This window comes from Ictalurus furcatus, chromosome 13 (genome assembly GCF_023375685.1).
Source record: "Ictalurus furcatus strain D&B chromosome 13, Billie_1.0, whole genome shotgun sequence".
NCBI classification, from domain to species: domain Eukaryota; kingdom Metazoa; phylum Chordata; class Actinopteri; order Siluriformes; family Ictaluridae; genus Ictalurus; species Ictalurus furcatus.
Genome location: NC_071267.1, coordinates 10,929,696 through 10,954,673, shown reverse-complemented (window position 1 = coordinate 10,954,673; position 24,978 = coordinate 10,929,696). Strand labels below are relative to the sequence as shown.

Below are 24,978 nucleotides of genomic sequence, written 5' to 3'. Positions count from 1 at the left end.
TGAAGCATATATATGCAATTTTTATATATGCACTTTTTTTTTGTTTAATTATTAACGTTTTTCAGATTCTGCAACACGTATATAAATGTGTGACCTCAACTATATGTTGTTGCTATGGCTTTATCAGCCTTGCCTCCATCCAACAAGTCTGTCCATATAACATGCTCTTTACGCACCATTGTTGCAAAACATATGTACACATTTTTAAAATCAGTTTATGACATTGGGAAATTGGTTTGTCAGCTTCTGATGTCAGAGGTTCATCTGGTCACCTAACTGTTTAGGCCTCCTTTATCAATCTTTGAGTAAAGTTTTGTGTAAATATGTTCATGCGCCTAACTGAACAAAAAAGTACGGACAGATTTACAAAAGTTTTGGTAATGCTGAATTTCTTCATCCGCACATGCCAATCACCCCTAAAATACAAAACGTGTGCACAACACAGCAGATTTATATCCTGTGTCGCCCGCAAAACTCCATAAAAAGGCAAAGCTCAGAACTGAAAATGACAAAATGACTAGAAGGAGGCAAAAGATCATAAAAGACCTAAGGGCTAAATCTTCCAATAATGCAGCTCAGCCACTGCAGGGCCCTGGTTACCACATATACATACTAGCTCTTCGTCCTTTAATTCGTTTTTCTTAATTGAATGGCTAGTTTTGTCTTAATTTATGGAAAGTAATTAATGACTGGGTTTTAAGCCTATCTACAGTATAGCCGATTGAAGCCTATCAATCAAGGTTCACATTAGTCTCCTTATATGTACATTTGCACCAACTCAGGAGCTCTTGTATATTACAAACATTTTTCTGAACTAACTGGATTTTCCTAAGCACCACATTTCTTGAGTAAACTCTCCTGCAAACAATTTACGAATAAATACATTCATATTCAGCTTGGTAAGTGAGGCCTTCCTTTTGGATTACTTCTCTCAGACTACACAAATTTGCCTTGATTCCAAAGTTCAATCAGCAACAGTTCTGACTTAAAACCAGGCTTAAAAACAAGTTCACACTCTACAGTGATTGCCCAGGATTAAGACCCAAAGGAATATATATATATATATATATATATATATATATATATTCTCACAAATGATGTAATCATACTGGAGCTATTTATACCAGTAAACATGGCCATAAAGTATGAAACTGTCCAAGCGCAACAATTTTTCAAGAAGCCTCTATAAACTCCATATTCAAACCTTTTACTCCTGCCAGATTTAACATACAGCACATTCCTCATTCAGAGATAGATAGTATCATTTAGCCAGAGATAACCTCAGCATGGGGTTCAGGCTGCAACACAGAGCCAAGTCTTACTGGCAGGATTAGTGGAAGAAAATCCTCTAACATTTAGGTTAAAGTTCATCATTCCAGAGTCACAAATGAGTTGGAGGTGATAAATGCTTAAAGATATGCATTTCAGGCTGGGAATGGAAGTCAGCTTGTCCACTCAGCCACAAAAGCAGTGAACTGGTGAAGTAAAAGACTCATCACACAGCCTTGTTTTGAAAGTATAAACAAGTTTTGGCTTATGGCAGTTAGGGATCTAAAGAGTACACATTGGCAAAGACTAGGGCTCTGACGGTGGCCATGACAACCACACCACCGTGGTGGCAAACTACTGGAGTGCCACCTGCGGTAGTGTTACATCACACACCACGTTAATGTGTCTGCTTGAGTGGGTACTATGACAAGTACAAAGTACAATGTTTTGTATACAAGTGTAATAATAATAACAGTACAATATTCATTTGTATTTATAGCAGGAGATTTTATGTTAATACACAAATTACGTAATCATACAGTTTGTTTGAGTGCGTAAAAATCCAGTCAGAATTCTGCAATTTCATGTCGGGTTCTGCCACTGCGGTGGATCTTGTCGGGAAACCCAATGTTACACAGGTGATCTGGAACATTTTGGATTCGTGCCTAATGATAGAGGTGAACCAATAAATTTGGATGAAGCCGTATTTCAGCTTTGTGGGGGAAAAAAATAAGAGGTAAACAGGCAAACGCTACAAATCTCAGGAGCCATTCCCAGGCATGTCACCCGGCCGCGTTTTTTCTTTTATTTAATATTTAGGTTTTTAACATATTATTTAGGTAATCGTCCTACTGGTATTTCTTTCAAAGTTGTATAGGCTTGTGGTATACTACACTTACAATACTATACTATACAAAAGAAATAAAGTATTCATCAGAGAAGCGTGCAACCGTGTTTCATTTTATCCACTAATTCTTCTTCTCCCCTCTGTGGGTCAATCACAGCACCGTATCCCACAGCATCCTCAGGCTCTTTCTCATTGCAACAACAAGACACAACAAGGCTGTATTGAGTTGTTTCACTGACAGAAGAGCTCAAATAAACGCACACATTTTGTTACGCCTCATTTAATTTTTTTATATTTCGGTTTTCATTTAATTTAAGCCTATAATATTATTATATTATATTATATTACATTGTATTATATTACATTACATTACATTACATTACATTATATTATATCATATTATATTATATTATATAGTGATATAAATTTCACTCCCCCCCCTGATATATACCCTAGATGTGATGCCAGTCTATCACAGGGCATCAGCCATGTACACATTAGTACACTTATTCACACCTAGGGGAAATTATGCCTAGTCAGTTCACCTAACAGCATGTTTTTCAGAATGAAGAAACCAAAAAAACACAAGGAAGAAACCCACACGGACACAAAAAGAACACATGAAACTCCGCACAGACATTAACTTGTGCTCAGGATTGAACTGGGGACTTTGGAGTTATATAATCTTTGACAATGTTTTGTACAAATGAGGTTTATTGGGTCACATGTTTCATTAGCTGAGGTTGTGTTGAAGATATCGATTAGTGGTATCAAAATTGCCATACAAGATTTGTAAAATGGGTTCAAATGTAGTCACACATGCTAAGGGTTAATACTTTTTTTATTAACTTTTTTATTTATTGATTTAAGTCGAAAAAAACAAGTAAGACGTGTTTCTCCATAATCTCATTCTGACCAGCTGTGCCTGAAACGTAATGTCACTGGAATAACACGTATTTGTTGGAATGAACAGTAACATAATGAATGCAGTGTATAAAGAGACTTGTTGCTGTAATCTTACTGCTTGGGGATTCTTGAATGTGTGTGTCTCTACAGTAACATTAGCTCCAGCAAATTACTTTGACCCAGTTTTTCAGCCAATTGCAGACCCTCAGCTGTTTCAGCATGTGTGGCTGTGTATTGCTGTGCACGTATGTGTCTACCTTCTTCTTCCAGGCGCACTCAGAGTCCTGCAGCTGGCTGAAGCGGTCGGCCAGGGGCGTCTGGACCGCATTGCTGGCTTTGGTTTTCTTCAGCTTACTGCGCCAATCTTCCTCATTACCTGTCAGCTCAGCCAGCCTGTGGAAAAATAAAATAAAAAAATAAATAAATTATATATATATATATATATATATATATATATATATATATATATATATAATTTTTTTATTTTTTTTAACAATTTGTGATCTTAAAGTCTTTATTAACAATGGGGTAAGAACATCTCTACACCTATGAATATGTATGATATGCAATTTGAAAAGCCTGCAAGTTAGCTAGTAGTCAAATTGTTTGCATTTGAAGCCTTGTTTTTCAGAGATGAATGATATAGTATGGTATATGCTTTTTTAATTTTCAGAGATGAATGACATAGTATATAACACTAGCCAAACATAATTACAATTTTGTTTGTCACCAACAGCTAATTTAGCAAACCTGCTAGCCTAGCACCAAGGATCCATGTCTAAAACAGCATCATCCTCTAATCCTTTGCATGTCACTAATATTTTCTAGGTTTTTATGCTGAAAAATGTGTCTCTGGTTTAATGTGAATTCAGCACTATGTTAACAAATTTGACTGGAACACCAAACTTAAAGTGAACATAAAGTGTCAATATTTAATTTAGCAGCCATTACTCTTGGTCACAATGCACTACACATCCCTTTCATATTAACCTCCTATCATACCTCTGGTTGAAAGAGGAGCTCATGCTGCCGTCCAGACTGCTGTCCAACTCCTCACTGTCCTCAGATGTACACAGAGATGGTGAACGTGGAGCATCGCTGGAGCTGCTGTTCCCCCTCTGCATGACCTTTATCCCACCATCCACCTTTGTCTCCTCTTCTATCTCTTCCGTTCTATCCTCCTGCTTCTTCTCCTCACAATCATTATCATGAGCTTCGCTCATCTCTGGCGCAGGCTCGGTCTCCAGGCTGGAAGAGCGGCTCTTCTTTAGGATGCCTCTGAGGCCATGTGGACCCGAGTCCTGCCTCTGCAAGCCTGCTGCGAGCACCTTGGGCTCCTGCTCCTCAACCGCCACAGTCGGCATGGGAACTGAGTGGGGCTCCTCGATATCTGGTGTACACTGTTTCTCACCAACCTCAAGTTCACTGGCCGAGTCCTAAAAAATGACCAAAGAGGAGAATAGGACAACTTCAGTGGCAACTTAGTGGAGGTTCTCATGGTGACTTGAGGTTCTCATGGTGGTTCTCAGTGGTGTCTTTCTCAGGACACTTGCTATTAGTTCATTTTGTCTAAAGCACTATTTGCTAGATTAGTTTTGCAAGAGGATATATGGTAATGTAAGGCATCAATCGGAAGATCTTATATATTGTATATAAGATTTTATATATATATATATATATATATATATATATATATATATATATATATATATATATATCAATTTCCATGCCACTTATCCTAAACAGGGTCACGGGGGAACCTGGAACCTATCCCAGGGAACTCGGGGCACGAGGTGGGGGACACCATGGACGGGGTGCCAACCCATCACAGGGCACAATCTCACACACATTCACACACCCGTTCACACACTATGGACAATTTGGAAATGCGAATCAGCCTACAACACATGTCTTTGGACAGGAGGAGGAAACTGGAGTACCCGGAGGAAACCCATCAAGCATGGGGAGAACACTCCGCACACACAGGGCAGATGCTGTATTCGAACCCCCAACCAAATACCAAACTTCTGACATTATTACTTTTCAGACTTGCTGATTCATGCTGGAATCATAATTTATTATAATCAACAGTAATCACTTAAATTACAACTTCCTCAGGTAAAAAAAAAAATCTCCCAGGACCAGATTTGTGTTCCATACACTCATAACTACACCCTTAATAACTCAAAGTCGTTACTGATTAAGGTGCTTTAAGATGAATAACTGAATAATAACCCAGGAGTTTAAGTGCGTAGGGCTTATTACATGTTCACTATCTCTGTAAGCTCTGTACGACACATGTCTGCACAGAAACGTTCCTGTGATCTGGTCATGAATGTCCAGTAGGACAAAGAACAGATCCTGCAGTTCGCCCCTCTGTGTAGAGTCAAAGAGGGTGTTATCTGTCAGAAGCACACCCCCATCTCCATTTCCTCCCTTCAATGGCCCTCAAATTCCCCATCCTACCCTTTGCACTGGCCAGAGACAAAAAGAGGAAGAGAAAAGCCGAGCTGGGGGCCTGCTTTATCAGCAGCTCCACCATACACACACACACACACACACACACACACACACACACCCTGAGGACAGAAAGAGGAACGCAGGGGCATGAGTGAATGAGAAATAGAAGGAAAGAGACAGAGAGGGCTTGGGATGAGAAAAAATAATAAAAGATTCGTATACGTGTCTCAGTTCTCTCTTTAAAGATCTGCACGATCAGACTTTGAAATAAAATGATTATTTAAATGTTCAACGTAAAGCCACAAAACAAAACAAGCAAACACAATTTGAAACAAGTCATAATAAAAAAAATGATCAATATATATATATATATATATATATATATATATATATATATATATATATATATATATATATTTGGCCAAACGTTTAACATATCTTGGTGGTGAAATGTAAAGATGCAGGCTAGCATGTGTGCCATGTATGCATTAGATACTAGCTAGCAGATTTTGGATTTCATGAATTATGAGGACAAAAATAATTGGATAAGAGACAAACCATGTGCAAGATTTGTCATACAAGACCTTGTCTGGATCAACACCCGCCTACCTCAACACTCTCCTGAAGGCGTACATTCCCTCACGCAATCTGCGTTCGGTTAACGACCGACGCTTAGTAGTGCCTACTCAGCGTGGCACAAGGTCCCTTTCCAGAACGTTCACACTAACTGTCCCTCAGAGGTGGAATGAACTTCCAACCTCAATCCGGACAGCAGAAGCTGTCACTATCTTCAAAAAACAGCTACAGACCCACCTCTTCCGCGAACACTTAACTAGCCCCTAAAATACCAACCCCACATTATCCTAAAAAAAACTTACTCTGGCTCTTACACCTCTACTCTCCTCACTTTGCTTCTCAAGAACTCAATTATAAATCTTGTATAGTAGCACTACTTATATTGTTCTCTACTTGATTTATCGCTTTGCTTGTATTTTCTCATTTGTAAGTCGCTTTGGATAAAAGAGTCTGCTAATTGAATAGGTATAAATGTAAATGTAGTAAGATCAAGTATTTCGGCATCCAGAGCTGGAGGGAAAAAAAATAGCAGGCCAATTGCAAGTATGGTCGTGAAAGAAATGTTGAAAACCCAGGGTTCGCTGAGTGTTGCATGTGTTGAAGTAAAGGTGCAAGATTTTACATGACGTTTTAAAGTAAAAATTTAGCGGGGCTCGACGAGGGGTGCTTCAGAAAAGTGTTCGCCCTACCGTCGATTCGAATCTCAACAGTGCCAGGCCAATCCACTGTCTGTGAGCTCATACATGCAGAACAGGACAGCTATTGTTTTCATCTGAGGGTGTTACGTTTCCCTGTGACGCAGCGGGAGCAGAAGTTTGAAAAGATGCCATTGGCTGGCTTCATGTGTCTCAGAGGAAGCATGTGTGACCCTTCACCCTTCCTGGTTGGGATCGGTCGTATGACCGGGAAAGCTGGCTGGTGGATGGGAAATGCCAGGTTACCAAATTGGGGACAATTTTTTAAAATTATTATTTGTATATAGAACCAGAATGCATCACAATGCATCAAGTGTCATATTATAATTGCATCGAGTCAGTCAGATTATACAGGTCCTGTTCATGGTTCATGATGAAACCTAGTGTTAGTAACACTCCTGTCAGTGACATGATCATCTCAATGTAGAGGCCTTTCTAGTGTACGCTCTTACCTTTTTCCCTCCGTCCTGTGCTTCCGACTTCTCATTGCTCTTCTCTCCATCTGTCTCCTCTTCCTCAGATGATGAAGACAATAAGAACTGACTGCAACAAAGACCAGAGCAAAGAAAATAAAAGGCCTTTGAGACTGTAAATTAAAGAAAACGTCAGCTCTGGTTAGCACAAGTAATCTGGTTATCCTAAAGACAGCATATTGCATCATTGTTTTTTGTTGTTTTTTTTTGGGGGGGGGGGGCTCCAATCAATTTAAATTTGTGGTTTACATGAAAACCACATGATGTATGTCTACGAGCAGACAAATGAATGAATACAGACACTTTGTAGTTTCTGTAATGTTTGTGAGAGGAGCTGCTCTGGAGAGACAAGTTAATCAGTGTGGATGTTTACACATATTAAAAGTGAGTCATGATGGCATCCGCCGCCAGTAGAACAAAAGTGAAAAAGAACAGCAGCCCAAGATCAAGCACAACCCCCCCTTCACACACACACACACACACAGCCCAAAACATACATTCTAACAGTTTCCTACCATAATTCACATGATAACAGAACACACCCCACCAATACATCATCGTCTGAGATAATACATATACAGCTGTAAACACCCACCTATATATCTTTTACCATCTGTAACAGATACTGATGCCAGTTTGAAGAGCTTTGCTGACTGTGTAAAGTACAACACCATCCTATAAATGACTGGCATATTCTTTTGTGTTCATCCTAAAAGACTGTTAGCTAAAAGGTTTGTTATTTAAACCTGGCTTTATGATTGACGGTGTTTACTGTACAATGCAATACACACTGCATGAGATGGCAATACTTATATTTATATTTGCTAGACATGGTGGTGTTTAGATTTAGTTGACATTTTTTCTGTCTTTAATTTGCAGCATAAGATATACTGCAAATTTCTGTGCAGTAAATGAAGTAAGAAAATATTTTCACGTCAGAGAATATTTATATGTAACCGCATGGTCTGAAGTGTATTATTATACCCCGAAGCAATTTGCCAATAGTTACAGTTGTCTTTAATTTGTTAACGAACAACACATTGTACTTTTTAACTGTTTATGGTTACTGCGAGACAAGTTCCTGTTATTGTTTACGTTATAAACCAGGGGTCAGGACACTATGGCTCACAAGCCATATATGGCACTTTCAGTGATTGCCTATGGCTCAACGGCGGGGGAAAAATAAATAAAAACAGTCACGATTCACAAATGCTAGTGTGTCAATTCAATTCAAACTCTATATAATACATATTTTAAATTCATAATCGATGCCCGTTTGTCATGTATACACCAACCAACCGTGATGTGGCACAACAAGCTCAAATTTCACAGAACAGTGTGGAGTAGAGCGGTAATTTCCCGCTCTAATTCATAAATCGGTAGAAAACTACATACCCAGTCTGTTTTCAGTTTCTTAACAAAGGTGAAATGGCTAAAAGAACATATATATATATATATATATATATATATATATATATATATATATATATATATATATATATATACACAGCAAAAAAGAAACGTCCCCTTTTTCAGGAGACTATATTTTAAAGGTAGTTTTATAAAATCCAAATAAGCTTTACAGATCTTTATTGGAAAGGGTTTAAACAATGTTTTTCAGACTTGTTCAATGAACCGTAATCAATTATTGCACATGCACCTGTGGAACAGTCCTTAAGACACTAACAGTTTACAGGTGGTAGGCAATTAAGGTCACAGTTACAATAACTTAGGACATTAAAGAGACCTTTCTACTGACTCTGAAAAACACCAGAAGAAAGATGCCTAGGGTTCCTGCTCACCTGCGTGAACATGCCATAGGCCTGCTGCAGGGAGGCATGAGGACTGCAGATGTGGCCAGAGCAATAAACTGCAATGTCTGTAATGTAAGACGCCTAAGACAGTGCTACAGGGAGACAGGAAGGACAGCTGATCGTCCTTGCAGTGGAAAATTACATGTAACCATGTGTCCCCCCAGACGTGATGGAGAACTTCTAAATGCCTTGGTGGAAGAGTGGAGTAACATCTCACAGCAAGAACTGACAAATCTGGTGCAGTCCATGAGGATGAGATGCACTGTAGTACTTAAAGCTGCTAGAGGACACCAGATACTGACTGTTACTTTTAATATTGACCCCTCCTTTGTTCAGGGACTCATTATTCCATTTCTGTTCGTCAAAAGTCTGTGAAACTTCTTCAGTTTATGTCTCAGTTGTTGAATATTTTCATGTTAATACAAATATTTACACATGGTAAGAAATTTGCTGGAAATAAAAGCAGTTAAATGTGAGAGGACGTTTCTTTTGTTTTGCTAAGTATATTTGCTTTTATGGCTCTGCCAGCTGAAAAGGCTCCCGACCTCTGTTATAAACAGTTCTCTCACCAGCCTCTCCTGAATTCTCGTTCTTGAAGTTAATCAGACAAAGAAATGCAGCTGACTGAGAGGCTGGGAAATGCAAACTCCTCTCTCCTAAAGACTTTTGCTCGTTGAGAAACTTATTGATTGTTACAAAGCACTGACACCCGATACTCCTTTCATAAATGTTACACTGACGTCTCCTAACAGAAAGCTTCGCCATATCAACCATTATACATTCTTTCTTTGTTTTTATCTGTTACTATAGAAACAATATCCTATTAGAACTTGGGCATTTATATTAACCTATTATTCATGTTAGAGCCAGAACTACTCTCAGAGCAATGATGTTAAAGAAAATGACCTTCTGATTTCACAATTCAACAACAATTTTTTTGGTAAAGCGCTATATTTTATAAATGAATTCATATTTATGTACAATAGAACTTTTAGTGCGTAATGTCAGTCATTGCCTAAATGTCTGTGAGTCTTATAGCCTTGTCTGGGAGTCTTGGACAGAGTCCAAGGCCACTGTACCATCACGCCTTTCACACAGTAGATAAGAAAATGCATTCAGTGTGTGGAACTGTCCAAGAAAAACATGCTCCCATTCACGTTTATTAACTAACAATATTTAACCACATTTTGGTAAGCAATCTCAAAACTGCAATAAAGCGACACAAAAAAATGTCCTGTTTTAGAGATTACAATTTGTGAGCATCTTTGCAGACATGACGTAAATGCATAAAGCCTAAATCTTATCTTGGACCCGATCTAAGGGTCTGAAATTCACTGGAAGTGGCTTTAAATGGAAATTATTTGACAGTTTGGAATAACCTTAAATAAAGTTTACTGCAGAGCTGGATGAACAAAAGCCAGACACACTGTATTTCAGTTCAACTCTAGTGAGTGTCCCAGGGTCCCGTGAGGCTGTGCTGGAGCCAATCGGGCAATGCAGGCAGGCTCAGCATTTCACATTGCAGAGCAGTGAGAGAAGCAAAGCAGATCTCTTTTCCTGCACTGCAATGAGAACCAGATTTGCACGTTTTCTCTGACTCAGCTTCTGCTATGGCTGCCGATGCGTGAGTGCCAATCAAATTCTGAAATGTCATTACCTCACGCATCATTATCTCATAAAAGACATCTAGACAGACACACACACACCACACACGTACAAACAGAATACGGGTCAGACAGAAAAACAGGCTACATCCGGCTTCACAGAGATGCCTATCTGCAATGATCGTAACTCACGATTAACCCTTCTCTACAAAACAGGAAGGACTTTACAGCTAAAGAACCACAGGGTGTAATGGACGACAATTACCTGAATTGTATGACTAAGGATGGTATGACCTAGGAAGGATAAGTGGAACACCTCAGATTAGGTCTCAGGCCCAAAATCCAAAGAAACCAGCCAGTATTAATGTTTCTGGGCCACGTTCGGTCCTGTTTTATTTACCTGGTTTTAGTTGGCCTGTCCTGAGTGCTGATTAGCTCTCTATGTCTGTTGGCATGGCGACCTTCCTGCATGGTTTCCTCTGTGATGGCCTTTGAGCTGGGCGGTATTTCAGGTGTCTCCAAATCCTAGAGACAGAAAGAGAAAGAAAGCCAGTGAAAGGAAGAATATTAAAGAAAGGGTGGAACAGAGTGGAACTACGGGTACTTTCCACATCAAAACAAACCTCCAGAGTCAGGCCATTCAACAGCTCTACAATTAGCCATTCAGTCCAAGGATTAAAAAAAAAAACCCGTCACACAGCCATACTGGGCATAGCAAGAGGGACTCAGCAGGGCTTCCTAGAGATAGAACAACCCCCAAAACGCGCACACACACACACACACACACACACACACACACACACACACACACACAGACACAAACAAACACACACACCATGGGAAAAAACAGTGTCTTAAGCTGAATGAGAGTAAGTGGCAGTTAAGAAAGGGTAGAGAGGTTGGGAAGAGTGAATCATGGTGGAGCAATGATGGACAATTAGAGAAAGAGAGAGAAAAAGAGATATAGAGAGAAGAAAAAGTAAGGAGACCTCTGTCATAAGCAACAAAATGATCACTCATAATCTGCCTTTAGAGCTTGTGGAGTAGATAAAACATGGCCAGAATGATAACAAAAGCACTAGTTTATTTGCCAAGTGTGAAACCAATAATAAACAATGTCCACAGGTTGACAAATGAGATTCCCAAATGTCTAGGATGGAGACTTTGGCGTCATCCAACTGTAAAAGCCAAAAATAGTCATCTGGGGTAAATGCACGTATCTTTAAAAAAGGATTTATGGGGCTTTGCAGTGATAATCTAAAACGAGCTTTAATAAAGGCCAGACATTGTTCTCAAAAACATCGTTGGAGACACTTATCCAAGCTCTTAACACAATACACTCTGGAGACATCTTCCAATGACTTCAAATGAACTCACGCTTCCATGATTTTACCACAAAAGGGAGTCCTCCACTATGTGTGTATATATATATATATATATATATATATATATATATATATATATATATATATATATATATATAATTTTTCTCAAATAGCCAACGTATCTCACCAAAAAAAAAAAAAAAAGCTACTGTAAACCTGCAACCAATAATGAGTACAGTTGTATGATAAATAGGTCCTCTCTGTAATATACTAGGCATGATCGCTGCTGCAATTCCTGATAAGGTCCTCAAATGCTTCTCCTTAAAACAAAGCAGGTATAATAAAGGTATAATTAAGGCAGCGGTGGAACAAAGCAAGATATCAGAAGATGAACCGTAAGAAAAACTGGATCATCGGTCAAATTCCACCCACTTACTTTACAGCGAGACATCCTGGCAGACGCACTCGTCTTAAAGCCGTCATCTTCTTTATCATCAGCTGCTGGCACACAAAGAACAAAAGAAGAATGTTATCCTAGTGTTTTATCTACATTCTGCAATTTGTAGTCATTTTCTAAGATGCAGCTGTATGACACTCAGAGCAGTTCTGGTTCATTTTCAAATGTAACCTATTGGCTCTTCATGCAAAAGAAAAGGACATAGATGACAAACATAAAAATAAAAAAAATGAAAAAAAGTATTTGAAGTATGATTGTGGTGTGTGGGTACAGCAAATATTTTCAGATTTGTTTTATTAGCATTAGTGCAGGTAGTGGAGGCACGGTGGCTTAGTGTTTAGTACGTTTGCCTAGCACAGGGGTGCCCACACATTTTTGACTTGCGAGCTACTTTTAACAGGACCAGTCAAAGAGATCTACCTACACTAAAAATGCGAAACATATATTTATTTATATATATACTGAGTATACTTCAAATATATATACACACACAATAATGTTCATGTACCTTGGATAACTGCATGAACCCTTATGGCACACTACAATTCAGTACATTTTTGGTCATCACCTTACACTGAATAAAATTAGCCAGGGTTGCATAGACAGTAGCTGCTGGTAGCCAGCCTCAAGCAGGCCTCCAAATGATGATCAGTCATTGTGGAACGGTATTTGGACTTAATAATCTTCATGTGGGAAAAGGCTGACTCACATAAATAAGTAGAGCCAAATAATGCAGTCAAGGAGGTTGCACATTTCCTCATGTTTGGGTACTTTTCCCCTGTGAGTAAGTTCCAAAACTGTCCGTGAGCCCTGGACTTCAGCTGAATGATACTCTGTAGTTTCAAAATCTCATCCTCCACTTCAGACGCGTTCAGGTGAAACAGCGTTGCAATTTTCGATGCGAGTGAATCAACCTCAACATTGTCTCTAAATGGGTAGCACATGAATGTAGCGACTGGCTCCAGTAAAGCAAAGTCTTGAAAGCGTCTGTCAAACTCTGACCGACAGCTGTCAATCTGCTCCGTGTAGCGTGCGATGTTAAATTGCACACAAGCCTTCCGCTGGGTCTCCAGATCTGACGCGAGATTTTGGAAGTTCCCAAAATCATGGCACTGCAGCTTTGAGGACAGAAGTTGCATTTTCCGTTTAAAGGCATTACCTGCGCTGATCATATTGACCACGGTTTTGTCTTTTCCTTGCAGCTCCAAATTAAGCTCATTTAACATGTTGGTCAGATCGGTTAAAAATTCCAAGTCCAGCAGCCACTGATCATCATTGAGTTGGGTGCATTCTGCATGTTTAACAGCAAAAAGAAACTCCCTTATCTCCGGACAGAGCTCTCGAAATCTCTTCAGGAATTTACCCTTACTAAGCCATCTCACTTCAGTGTGTAGCAGGAGCTCAGAGTGGTCGCAGTCTGCCTTCTCCAGATGCACACGGAACAGCCGTCTTTGAAGTGATCTAGCACGTATAGAACAGGCGATCTTTGTTGCCACATCCATGATCTCTTTCATGTTTAGCATTTTTGTGCATAAGGCTTGTTGGTGTATTATTCAGTGGTAGTTAAGGAAGTCAGGGAAAGGATCGTCCCTGAATCCATTTGCGCTGCCAACCATTGCAGGCGCACCGTCCGTGGTGACTGATATCAATTTGCACACTGGGTTTTGTCAATGAAGTCTTTAAAAGACTGAAAAATGTCCTCTCCCTACGACTTCGCTCGCTAGCCTTTAGCGCTGGCGCGTTTGATCGCACACGCGTGGTGAGAGAAAAGACGAGATCTCAGACTGGCTGCCCTGTACATCAACGCTAACATCTATTTTTTTTTTTTTAATCGGGATCTACCCGCACTTCCTTTGCGATCGACCGGTCGATCACGATCGACGTATTGGGCACCCCTGGCCTAGCACCTCCAGGGTTGGGGGTTCGAATCCTGTCTCCGAACTGTGTTCGTGGAGTTTGCATGTTCTCCCCATGCTTCGGGGGCTTCCTCCGGGTACTCTGGTTTCCTCCTCCAGTAAAAAGACATGTGTTGTAGGCTGACTGGCGTCTCTAAATTGTCCGTAGTGTGTTAATGGGTGTGTGCGCGATTGTTCACTATGATCTAGGGTGTCCCCCTCCTTGTGCCCTAAGTTCACTGGGATAGGCTCCAGGATCCCCGCGAGCCAGTGTAAGATAAGCGCTACAGAAAATGGCTGGATGGATAGATAGTGCAGGTAGTAGCATGGCAAAGAGTGCCATGGAGGAGTTGTTTTAAAAATGAATACATTATCAAGAGGTTTGTTTAAGCATGTTACTACAATATCCTTCCTTTTTTTGCAGAAAAACTGACTTTGCACCCTCACAGTGACATTTCCATACTGACATAACATGCCAATTAAGCATTATCTTTAATTCATCTGTACATGTAGCTTTCATAACTTGACTCATGAGCAAAGTGTAGACACAGGCGAGTGAGAGGAGTGATCAGTGTTCGCTGAAGTGAAATTCTCTCACATGTGACAGTGAAGTGTGCATGCCCACTTCACCTCTTCATGCATCCATACCTTTGCGTGAACAATTCATGGCACCTAGTCTTCATTTTTAATGGCTGAACTCACTAATACTGCTCTGCACACTCACTTTGGACATCCTCGCAGTCTCTATTAATGATGCTGTTTATATGTCATACATAAGGTCAAATTTCACTTTTTTTAAAGTGTTAAAAATAACTGACTGGCTGACATAATGTACACCAGATGTATTTTCTGTCCCTTAGGCTGCTTTTGTGGGTGTTTACTCATTTAAATGTTTATCGAGGAAACTCTGCAATATTTGCAGGAGCTTGCGATTGTTTTCGAAATTACTGAAGGTTTGGGCCAAGATGCGTCATGTGACGTCATAACGATGCACATTCAGCCAAAGCCCTCTTCGAGAACATGAGTACAGCTAAAAGGTTTTACCAACAAACATCACTGCGAAAGAATTGTTTTGCATCACGTGCAAAACAATTTTGTGCAATTGCAGTTTTACCAATTCAAGTAGTTTTTTGCAAAAAAAGTTAAAAAAAAAAACAAAAAAAAAAAACACTGGGCAAACTGCATCGCAAATTTGGAAAAAAGACGCAATCACAAAAAATAACCAGTCTGTATGGACTGGTTTATATCTGCGATATGATATTTAATAAGTTTTGATAGTCATTTTTATTGAATCTCCTACATATGATGCTCTGTGCATATTCCTCCAGCATATCCTGAGTCAACTGTCTGCTTCACATTTCATAACCACAATCAGGCTACTTGCTTTCATTTTTTTTTTTTATTCAGATAAAATGATATAATTCAGCCAGTTGTATTCAGTTAGTAGTTGGGTATACAGTAGGAGCTTATATTAGAGCCAAGTACTGTAAGAAAAGCTTCATTTGAAGCTTGCTATTCAGTAATGCAAGTGCAAAGTCAGTATAAAAATCCCACTGCATTGACAGATTTCTACTGCCACACCCCTTTGTGTTGCACCACCCGAATTTTTTTACCTCTTTCGGCCGCTCCCTTGTGAATCGCCCATCAGCATATTTTGAAGCTTTTTGAAGGATGCCCTTCCTGATGAAACCCTCCCCATTTTCCGGGCTTGGGACAGGCACTTAGAGCGCACTGGTACATGCAACCCTCCAGTGGCTGTGGTTGGTTCCCTGACCGGGAATTGAACCCGGGTCATGGCAAGGAGAGCACCACATGCTAGCCCACCACTACAGTGGTCCCATATTTATACAGGCATATTCATTTCTTACCGTGAATATAGGAACTTACAGGACTTACACCCAAACAAATTAGCTTACACATTGGTGTTATCCCACTAGGTTATGCTTGCACAAAAAAAGAACCCCTGATGTTTTTAGGAAACTAGATCTCTGACGTAAAGTCTGTGGGAGCTGCACACTTGGGCGCACTGTTCAAACCTTCATAATTAAGCGAACAGGTGATAAGTGAGGTGAGCAGTTCACTGTGAACCTGAATGATGCTTCACACTGGTCATTCCTGTGCGTGCTTTTTTCAGCCAGATGAATCTCATCTCCTCCAAAGTCTAATCTTAGAGCACCAAGAGGGGTTTTTAGTTCATATTTATGATCATGGTCGTAATGTGCATTAAATTACTATTTAAACAATATGCTGTGAAGCCAGTGTGAAAATGTCACAGCTGTATTGCAAATGACATACAGTCTAAAACTATACAGGCCGTTTGGAAGCAGCTGTGAAAGATTAGGACGTACAGATCCAGCTGTGTGTATGTGCGTGAGTGTGTTCTGCGTGGGAACGCTCTGATCTACAGCAGATGCCTGTGTGATAGCGTGGAAAGGGAGCTGCAGCGGCCCTGAGGGTTAGCCAGCGTTTCATAGGTATTGGGGATTAGAGTGCTCTTGAGTGCTGTGCTTTGCTCCTGCTGAGAGAGCTGAAACCCACTGAGGTCTGTGAGGGAAATATCACATCTCCTCCCCAGAGAGGTGAAACATCACGCTTTAATTTCATACCAAACTTCACAACTATTCCTTCATCTTTCTCGTTCCATCTCTCCCTCCTTTCATTCTCTGTAATGAGAACGAATGTGCTGAGTTAGCATTCCCCGTCCTGTAGGCGATATTTTCCACCAGCTTAGCTGCAGTGGAACTGATGAGTGGTGCGTGAGTCTCCGATGGGCTTCTGCTTCCAAACTGTCAGCCAGACCTACTGAAGTGGGGATTCCCAAACAGCAGGCCAGTATGCAATGCTATGTGTGACATTACTTGGCTCGCTCCGCATCTATGAACTTAACACAGCCAACATGAGTTAGAGTGTGAGCGTGAAAAGGCTGTCACACACCAAGCCAATGTTTAAGAACTTTTGCCAACCAAAGCTGACTGAGGATCAAGTCTTCTTGCTGATGGCTGTTATGCACGTTTGTTTTGCACCTGAGGAATGTCAAAGGAAATGGCTTGCCATACCGAGAGTTGACAACCGGAAGACTACAGAATTAAATTTGTGCCATAAGTATTGAACGTAACATTTCAAGAAATAAACACAAATATACAATGAGAAAAAAGAAAAACACTCTGACAAAAATGTAACATGGTCGTCAAATAAGCAGCATTCTTTGTTAACAGTCTTCTAAGCTTCGTCTTCACTAATCGTGGCTTATGAAAGCGCTGCCAGAGTTTTCGTTTACGCTTTCAAACTTTTCGTTTACATTCAAGTTTACATTCGCCATTCTGGAACTAATCTCACATGTGGGCGGGGCTTAACAGTGTTTTACTCTCATTGGCTAGTGAGAATTGGGTCGACAGCTCCCTGACCTGGAAAGAGAAACTTTTTGGAGAGCGCTCTGGATGCGGTTCTCTGTCATAGTCATAGTGTTTGTGCTTTGTTGTGGACATTGCTTATTTCCTTAGTCAGCATATTAGTTTGTAATTAATATTTGAGGTTTGGGTAGTCTCATATGACTATTTATTTATTTTTTTTAGATGAGCTCTCGGGAGCGGCATGGAGCATCGTTGTCATCATCGTCGTCATCCTCCTCCTCCTCCTCCTCAGCTGGACACTCAAGCTGTCGATGCTAATCTCACTAGCCAATGAGAGTAAATCGCTGTTAAGCCCCACCCATATGAGATTTGTACCATTTGTGACTCGCTGTCAGTTTCAGAGAGTTTGTCTTCTTTCCCGTTGTATATATTTGTTTGTTTTCTTGAAAAGTTACGTTCAATACTTTTGGCACAAATTGAATTCAATAGAAGACCAAAGGTGACAAAATAAATGGAAACTTTTTTAAAAAAAATTTTACTGACATGGTTTGCATACTATTTGAGCACTGCAAATCAATACAAAGTTCTGCTGATGGGCGTGGTCTCTTCCAGGATCCACAGTACATAAGGGCTCACTGAATGGTTTGATGAGTATGAAAATGCTGTAAATCATATGCTATGACTGTCACAGCACCCGTATCTCAACCCAATTGAACCTTGAATTGAATTTTGGACTGACAGCACTTTTCACTGCCGTTATCAAACACCAACTGAGGGAATCTCTTTTGGAAGAATGATGTTCATCCCTCTTAAACAGTTGTACAGAGCTGTGTAGAATCTATGTCAAGATGTACCGAAGCTGTTCTGGCAGCTTGTGGTGGCCCAACACCTTACTAACATGCTTGTTGTTTTTTCCCTTAATTCTGTTGCTTATCTGTATGAACCGAATCAGAAACTGTCGACTTACTGTTTCATGTAGTAGTATGCAGCTTGGGGATGCATACAAACTGTCATATCACAGCAAAAAAGCAACTCCATTTCCCAGGATGTGCCACCAACTACAAACATGGCCGAAGAGGACTACACTTCCCACACACACACACACGTTCGCCTTCTCCAGAATTCTAATCACACACATCTCATACTCACTCACTCCATGCTATATAAGAGACTTTTTGAACACTATGACTTTGCGAAGTACTACGCTCAGTTGCCATAGTCTCTGTCATGTACCAAGCCTTTATTCATAGCTTTATGGTTTTTATCTGATTCTCGTCCTCGTTAATCGAGTCTTGTCTTAGTCTAGTTTATCCTGTTTGCTGATCGTCTGACCGTTTGCCTGTTTTGACCACGCTATTGTTTCATGATTTGGATTTGTCTGCCTATATCTCCTATAATAAAACTCTTATCTGGTAAATGGTAAATGGCGCACTTACAGTATCTCACAAAAGTGAGTACACCCCTCACATTTTTGTAAATATTTGATTATATCTTTTCATGTGACAACACTGAAGAAATGACACTTTGCTACAATGTAAAGTAGTGAGTGTACAGCTTGTGTAACAGTGTAAATTTGCTGTCCCCTAAAATAACTCAACACACAGCCATTAATGTCTAAACCGCTGGCAACAAAAGTGAGTACACCCCTAACTGAAAATGTCCAAATTGGGCCCAAAGTGTCAATATTTTGTGTGGCCACCATTATTTTCCATCTCTTCCTTAACCCTCTTGAGCATGGAGTTCACCAGAGCTTCACAGGTTGCCACTGGATCCTCTTCCACTCCTCCATGACGACATCACGGAGCTGGTGGATGTTAGAGACATTATGCTCCTCCACCTTCCGTTTGAGGATGCCCCATAGATGGTCAATAGGGTTTAAAAATGGAGACATGCTTGGCTAGTCCATCACCTTCACTCTCAGCTTCTTTAGCAAGGCAGTGGTCAGCTTAGAGGTGTGTTTGGGGTCGTTATCATGCTGGAATGCTGCCCTGCGGCCCAGTCTCCGAAGGGAGGGGATCATGCTCTGTTTCAGTATGTCACAGTACATGTTGGCATTCATGGTTCCCTCAATGAACTGTAGCTCCCCAGTGCTGGCAGCACTCATGCAGCCCCAGACCATGACACTCCCACCACCATGCTTGACTGTACACACTTGTCTTTGTACTCCTCACCTGGTTTCCCCTACACACGCTTGACACCATCTGAACCAAATAAGTTTATCTTGGTCTCATCAGACCACAGGACATGGTTCCAGTAATCCATGTCCTTAGTCTGCTTGTCTTCAGCAAACTGTTTGCGGGCTTTCTTGTGCATCATATTTAGAAGAGGCTTCCTTCTGGGACGACAGCCATGCAGACCAATTTGATGCAGCGTGTGGCGTATGGTCTGAACACTGACAGGCTGACCCCCCACCCCTTCATCCTCTGCAGCAATACTGGCAGCACTCATACATCTATTTCCCAAAGACAACCTCTGAATATGACGCTGAGCACGTGCACTCAACTTCTTTGGTCGACCATGGCGAGGCCTGTTCTGAGTGGAACCTGTCCTGTTAAACCGCTGTATGGTCTTGGCCCCCGTGCTGAAGCTCAGTGTCAGGGTCTTGGCAATCTTCTTATAGCCTAGGCCATCTTTATGTGGAGCAACAATTCTTTTTTTCACATCCTTAGAGAGTTCTTTGTCATGAGGTGCCATGTTGAACTTCCAGTGACCAGTATGAGGGAGTGTGAGAGCGATGACACCAAATTTAACACACCTCGTCCCCATTCACACCTGAGACCTTGTAACACTAACAAGTCACATGACACCGGGGAGGGAAAATGGCTAATTGGGCCCAATTTGGACATTTTCACTTAGGGGTGAACTCACTTTTGTTGCCAGTGGTTTAGACATTAATGGCTGTGTGGTGAGTTATTTTGAGAGGACAGCAAATTTACACTGTTACACAAGCTGTACACTCCCCACTTTACATTGTAGCAAAGTGTCATTTCTTCAGTGTTGTCACATGAAAAGATATAATCAAATATTTACAAAAATGTGAGGGGTGTACTCACTTTTGTGAGATACTGTATATAACGCTTTACACTGTGTCTCATTCACACACACTCACACACCAATGGAAGCAGAGCTGCCATGCAAGGTGCTAACTTGCCATCAGGAGCAACTTGGGGTTCAGTGTCTTGCCCAAGGACACTTCGGCATGTGGAGTCATGTGGGCCGTGAATCGAACCACCAACCCTACGATTAGTGGAAACCCTCTCTACAACCTGAGCAACTGCATTATTTGCATTTGCATCCGTCCTCAACCTCCTCACGTGACGGAAACAAATCTTCACTCTCATTTTCACATCACTGTCACTCTTCTTGTACAAGAGATAAAATTAATATAAGTTGAGAAATATTTCTGAAAAAATAGAAAAATGAGTGTGTGTCTGCTCTGTGTTTTCAGAATTGCACTGCATAGCAAGTTTGTATCACTCATACTCATCAACTGTGCTACTCATAACGAGTGAAGTTGGGAAATACAGTGATTACCATTGTGCCGTTGGATTCTTGAGGTTATGTGGATGAAGCTTACACAGCATGAGGCTGAGCTACTGTATGACGACACCATTTGACTCAGAGTATGATAGAAAAAAAGTCTGGTTTTGAAACTTCAGGATTTGTCGAGATTAGTCATGCTGTCCTTGCAAGTCTGTTGTGTGGGGATTTAATCACAGTAACATTTTGGCTTCCTGTCCACATAAAAACAGCATGTTGGATCACTGAGAATAGAGCTTTTTGAAACTCTTTCTTTTAACTGGATTTTATGTGGATGGGAAAAATGTCTGCTTTTGAAAATGCTGACATCACAGCACCAACCATTGCTTTTTATTTTTTTTGCATTTGTTATAAATATGCTAGATTTGTTGTCTGAATTTCTTATTTGATAACATGTTTGAAATTTAATTTCACGTTAATTTATTGTGGGGGGCACGGCGGCTTAGTGGTCAGCATGCTCCGGGGCTGGGGGTCTGAATCCTGCCTCTGCTCTGTGTGCATGAAGTTTGCATGTTCTTCAGGGGTTCTCCCTCTGCTTCGTGGGTTTCCTCCAGGTACTCTGGTTTCCTCCCCCAGTCCAAACACATGTACTATAGGCTGATTGGGATTTCCAAAATTATCTGTAGTGTGTGAATATGTGTGTGATTATGCCTTGTGATGGATTGGCACCCCATCCAGGGTGTCCCTGCCTTGTGCCCAGAGTTCATTGGGGGCAGGCTCCAGGCTCCCCCGTGATCCTGTGAAGGATAAGCGGTATGAAAAATTAATGGATGGATGGATGGATGATTTTATTGTTATACCCTCATGTAAAGAAGCCAGGCTTGGATACTGCTCTGGCATTATGAAGCATACCCTAGGAGATTCTGTATAAGATCCAGGTGAACACTGTATATTCACCTGTATCGTTATGCAATCGTTACCTCATCATCAGCCCACACATATAAATCCATGAAAATTTTTCATTTTAGAGCTTGTTTTGCCTTCTCTACCACAAAGTTCTTAACATTATTCTTGAGGCTGGCAACAGTTGATGATATGCACTCAGTGCGCTGGCGTGCTCATGTGTGCGTTTACAAATCATTTTGATGTCTTTGGGTGGATTTTATCCATCCATCCATCCATCTTCTATACCGCTTATCCTTCCTTCAGTGTCACGGGGTAACCTGGAGCCTATCCCAGGGAGCATCGGGCACAAGGCAGGGTACACCCTGGACAGGGTGGGTGGATTTTAATTTTGTTCAATTTTGAACATGGAGGGGTTAAAAAATATCCATATCAAGGCCTTGTTTAAAATTATGAAGTAATCAAAAGACCATATTTAAAAGATTAGCAGTTGAAACAGGAATCCTTGATGATAACTACATGTGACAGGTAAACCTCCTGGAGTCATCTGGAAAGTGTTCGTGATGTGTACGTGTGTGTGTGTGTGTGTGGACATTTAATTTCACGCCATCCTGAATCATAACTGCTGCCTCACGTTTCAGCTTTGTACTTTGACAGGATGCTGCTCTTCTTACTCAGCTAACAGAGAAAGGGATTCTGGGAGCACAACGGCATTCGAAGAGGAAGGAGAGAGAAGAATGACAAAGGGCTCATTGAAGGGACTTGAGGAAAGTAACTTACCCTTTGTCGGTTTAACTTCCTCTGTGCCCAGCAGACTGTGAAAGAGAGAGACAGAGCAGTGAGGAAACAATGCATCATATGACGCAATTCCACCTGAAATCCACCCCGCATCCCCCTCCTGTCTACTATGAGAGGAATCTGCTCTACTTAAATCCATGATAAAGCTTGTTTCATACATTGCATGATAAAAATCTGACTCTGTATGGATGCATCTGAAGGAAAACTAGTCGCAGATGTGGCCAGTGAGAATCTGAGAATGAGATTCCGTTACAATAGGACTTTGTTACATCTGTTTAGAACCAGACTGCGAGATCAGTCTCTAAGGGCCGAGAGACATCCAGCAGAACCGGCACACGATGGAGAACAGCTGCCTGCTTTAATTAAAATGTACACATTACATAAGCCACACAAATTTAACATGAGGGAATAAGACCTGACAAAAACACTTCATCAACACAGGCAAGTTAGGACACAGCAACATTTCCACAAAATTACAAAACAGGAAATGCAATATCATGAAAACAAACGCGACACACGCACTACAGCAACGACAACACACTGATGAAAACCCTGATTCACAACAAAGCATAAAGTAAACTGACTAAACGCATTCACAGCCATTTCCTTTTCCCGGAACGGGTGACTGCTTGAGCGCTTCCCAGATTTAGTTAGTGTGAGAGGACTTACCAGAATTTGGTGTCTGTACTTGATGGTTGTAATGACTGGTTTCAGTGTAATGTCAGTGTAAACATGTTCGTGTGTGGGTTTGTGAGAAAGAGAAAGGAAATATAAAAGGTTTCCACCATTGGAGCCCTTTCAGGAAACCAGCTTCCCGGTGTTTTTTTTTTTTTTTTCCTTCACATTTCCACCAACCAGTCCAGCACTCATTTTTAGTTCCTGCCCCATAGTTCCAAGAACCTTTCAGTTCCTTTTGCAGAGTAGATACTTTTCTTATGGTCCTGCTTTTAGGGTTTAAAAAAATAAAAACGTTTTTAGTAAACAGGGATTATTAAAAATGTGTTTCATATCAAAAGTAATGTGGCATGACGGCCAAAGCGAAATCTTTCCATGGGGCTTTTGTTTTAACACATGTGCGGAGTCAGACACGTCACACCAGTGTGTTTTTGTACATGGTCCTGGTGACATGCTGCTCGCGGCAAGAGTCAACGAATGCTGTGTTTCATGCTCACGCAGCTGGTGCTGTTTTCTTGTATGCTGAAATGATGGATTCATTGTGTACTTGTTCTGCATAACAGTCACAGAACTCCTACTGTATCTGTGTAGTTCTCGTTCAGGAGAGCTCTTTTATTCCTCAAAAATACTGACAGACAATAGGGGTATAACCAAATGCAAGTATATTTTCTGGAATGAACAGGATCATGTGTTTTAAAACTGGCACAAATACAGCTACAAACAAGAGAATAGAGATGGCATCGAGACTGGGATCCGGCATGACGCACAGAAAAGGCACACGAGCAGGAAGTTTTTACTTTCGTGCGAGCATGAGCAGTCATATATGAACGTTCAATTCAATTCGATTTTATTTATATATCGCTTTTAACAACGGACAAAGCAGCTTGTCAAAAATATATGAATTCCAGATATAAATTGTTTCAGTTTATGATGGTGGCAAGGAAAAACTCCCTGAGGCGATATGAGGAGGAAACCTTGAGAGGAACCAGACTCAAAAGGGAACCCATCCTCATCTGGGGACAAGCATTTCCCTTCTATAACTGTGTATAGATTGTTGCAGGTAAAAATGCTGATTTTTCTGCAGTTTTTTTCTCTCTGAGGTTTTTTTTTTTGCGGAAAACTATTTGAATTAGTGAAATTGCGATTGCACAAAATTGTTTTGCACGGCCTTTCATAGAGATCTTTGTTGGTAACTGAGACCTTTTACAGAAGCTGTACTCATTTTCGACGCATGTGTATGGAAGTGGGCTTTGGCTGAATGCGCGTTGTGATGACGTCACATGACGCGTCTTGTCCCGAATCTGCGGAAAATCTACGGTGAATTTTCCTCAGAATTCTGCAGAGTTTGCTTGAGAGTTTGCTTCGTTTCTGTGATCGCAAAAATCGCGAAATCCTGGAGGGACTGACTAAACAGATACAGATAGTGTCACTCTGTTACACTCTTAGTGGAC

General features: G+C 40.8%; 1 protein-coding gene across 4 annotated transcripts in view; it reads right to left on the bottom strand.

The window, feature by feature from the left end:
* The window catches only part of svild (supervillin d), a 70,781-nt gene that overhangs the window by 20,990 nt on the left and 24,813 nt on the right, over positions 1-24,978 (bottom strand). For 3 of the 4 annotated variants that reach the window (XM_053639006.1, XM_053639009.1, XM_053639007.1), the window contains exons 3-8: positions 22,835-22,869; positions 12,406-12,470; positions 11,045-11,169; positions 7,206-7,296; positions 4,025-4,458; positions 3,280-3,415 (exon numbers count right to left, since the gene is read on the bottom strand). In XM_053639006.1, coding sequence (XP_053494981.1) covers positions 3,280-3,415; positions 4,025-4,458; positions 7,206-7,296; positions 11,045-11,169; positions 12,406-12,470; positions 22,835-22,869 — 886 coding nt within the window. The remainder of the gene's footprint in view (positions 1-3,279; positions 3,416-4,024; positions 4,459-7,205; positions 7,297-11,044; positions 11,170-12,405; positions 12,471-22,834; positions 22,870-24,978) is intronic. The other variant, XM_053639008.1, reaches the window with a different exon arrangement.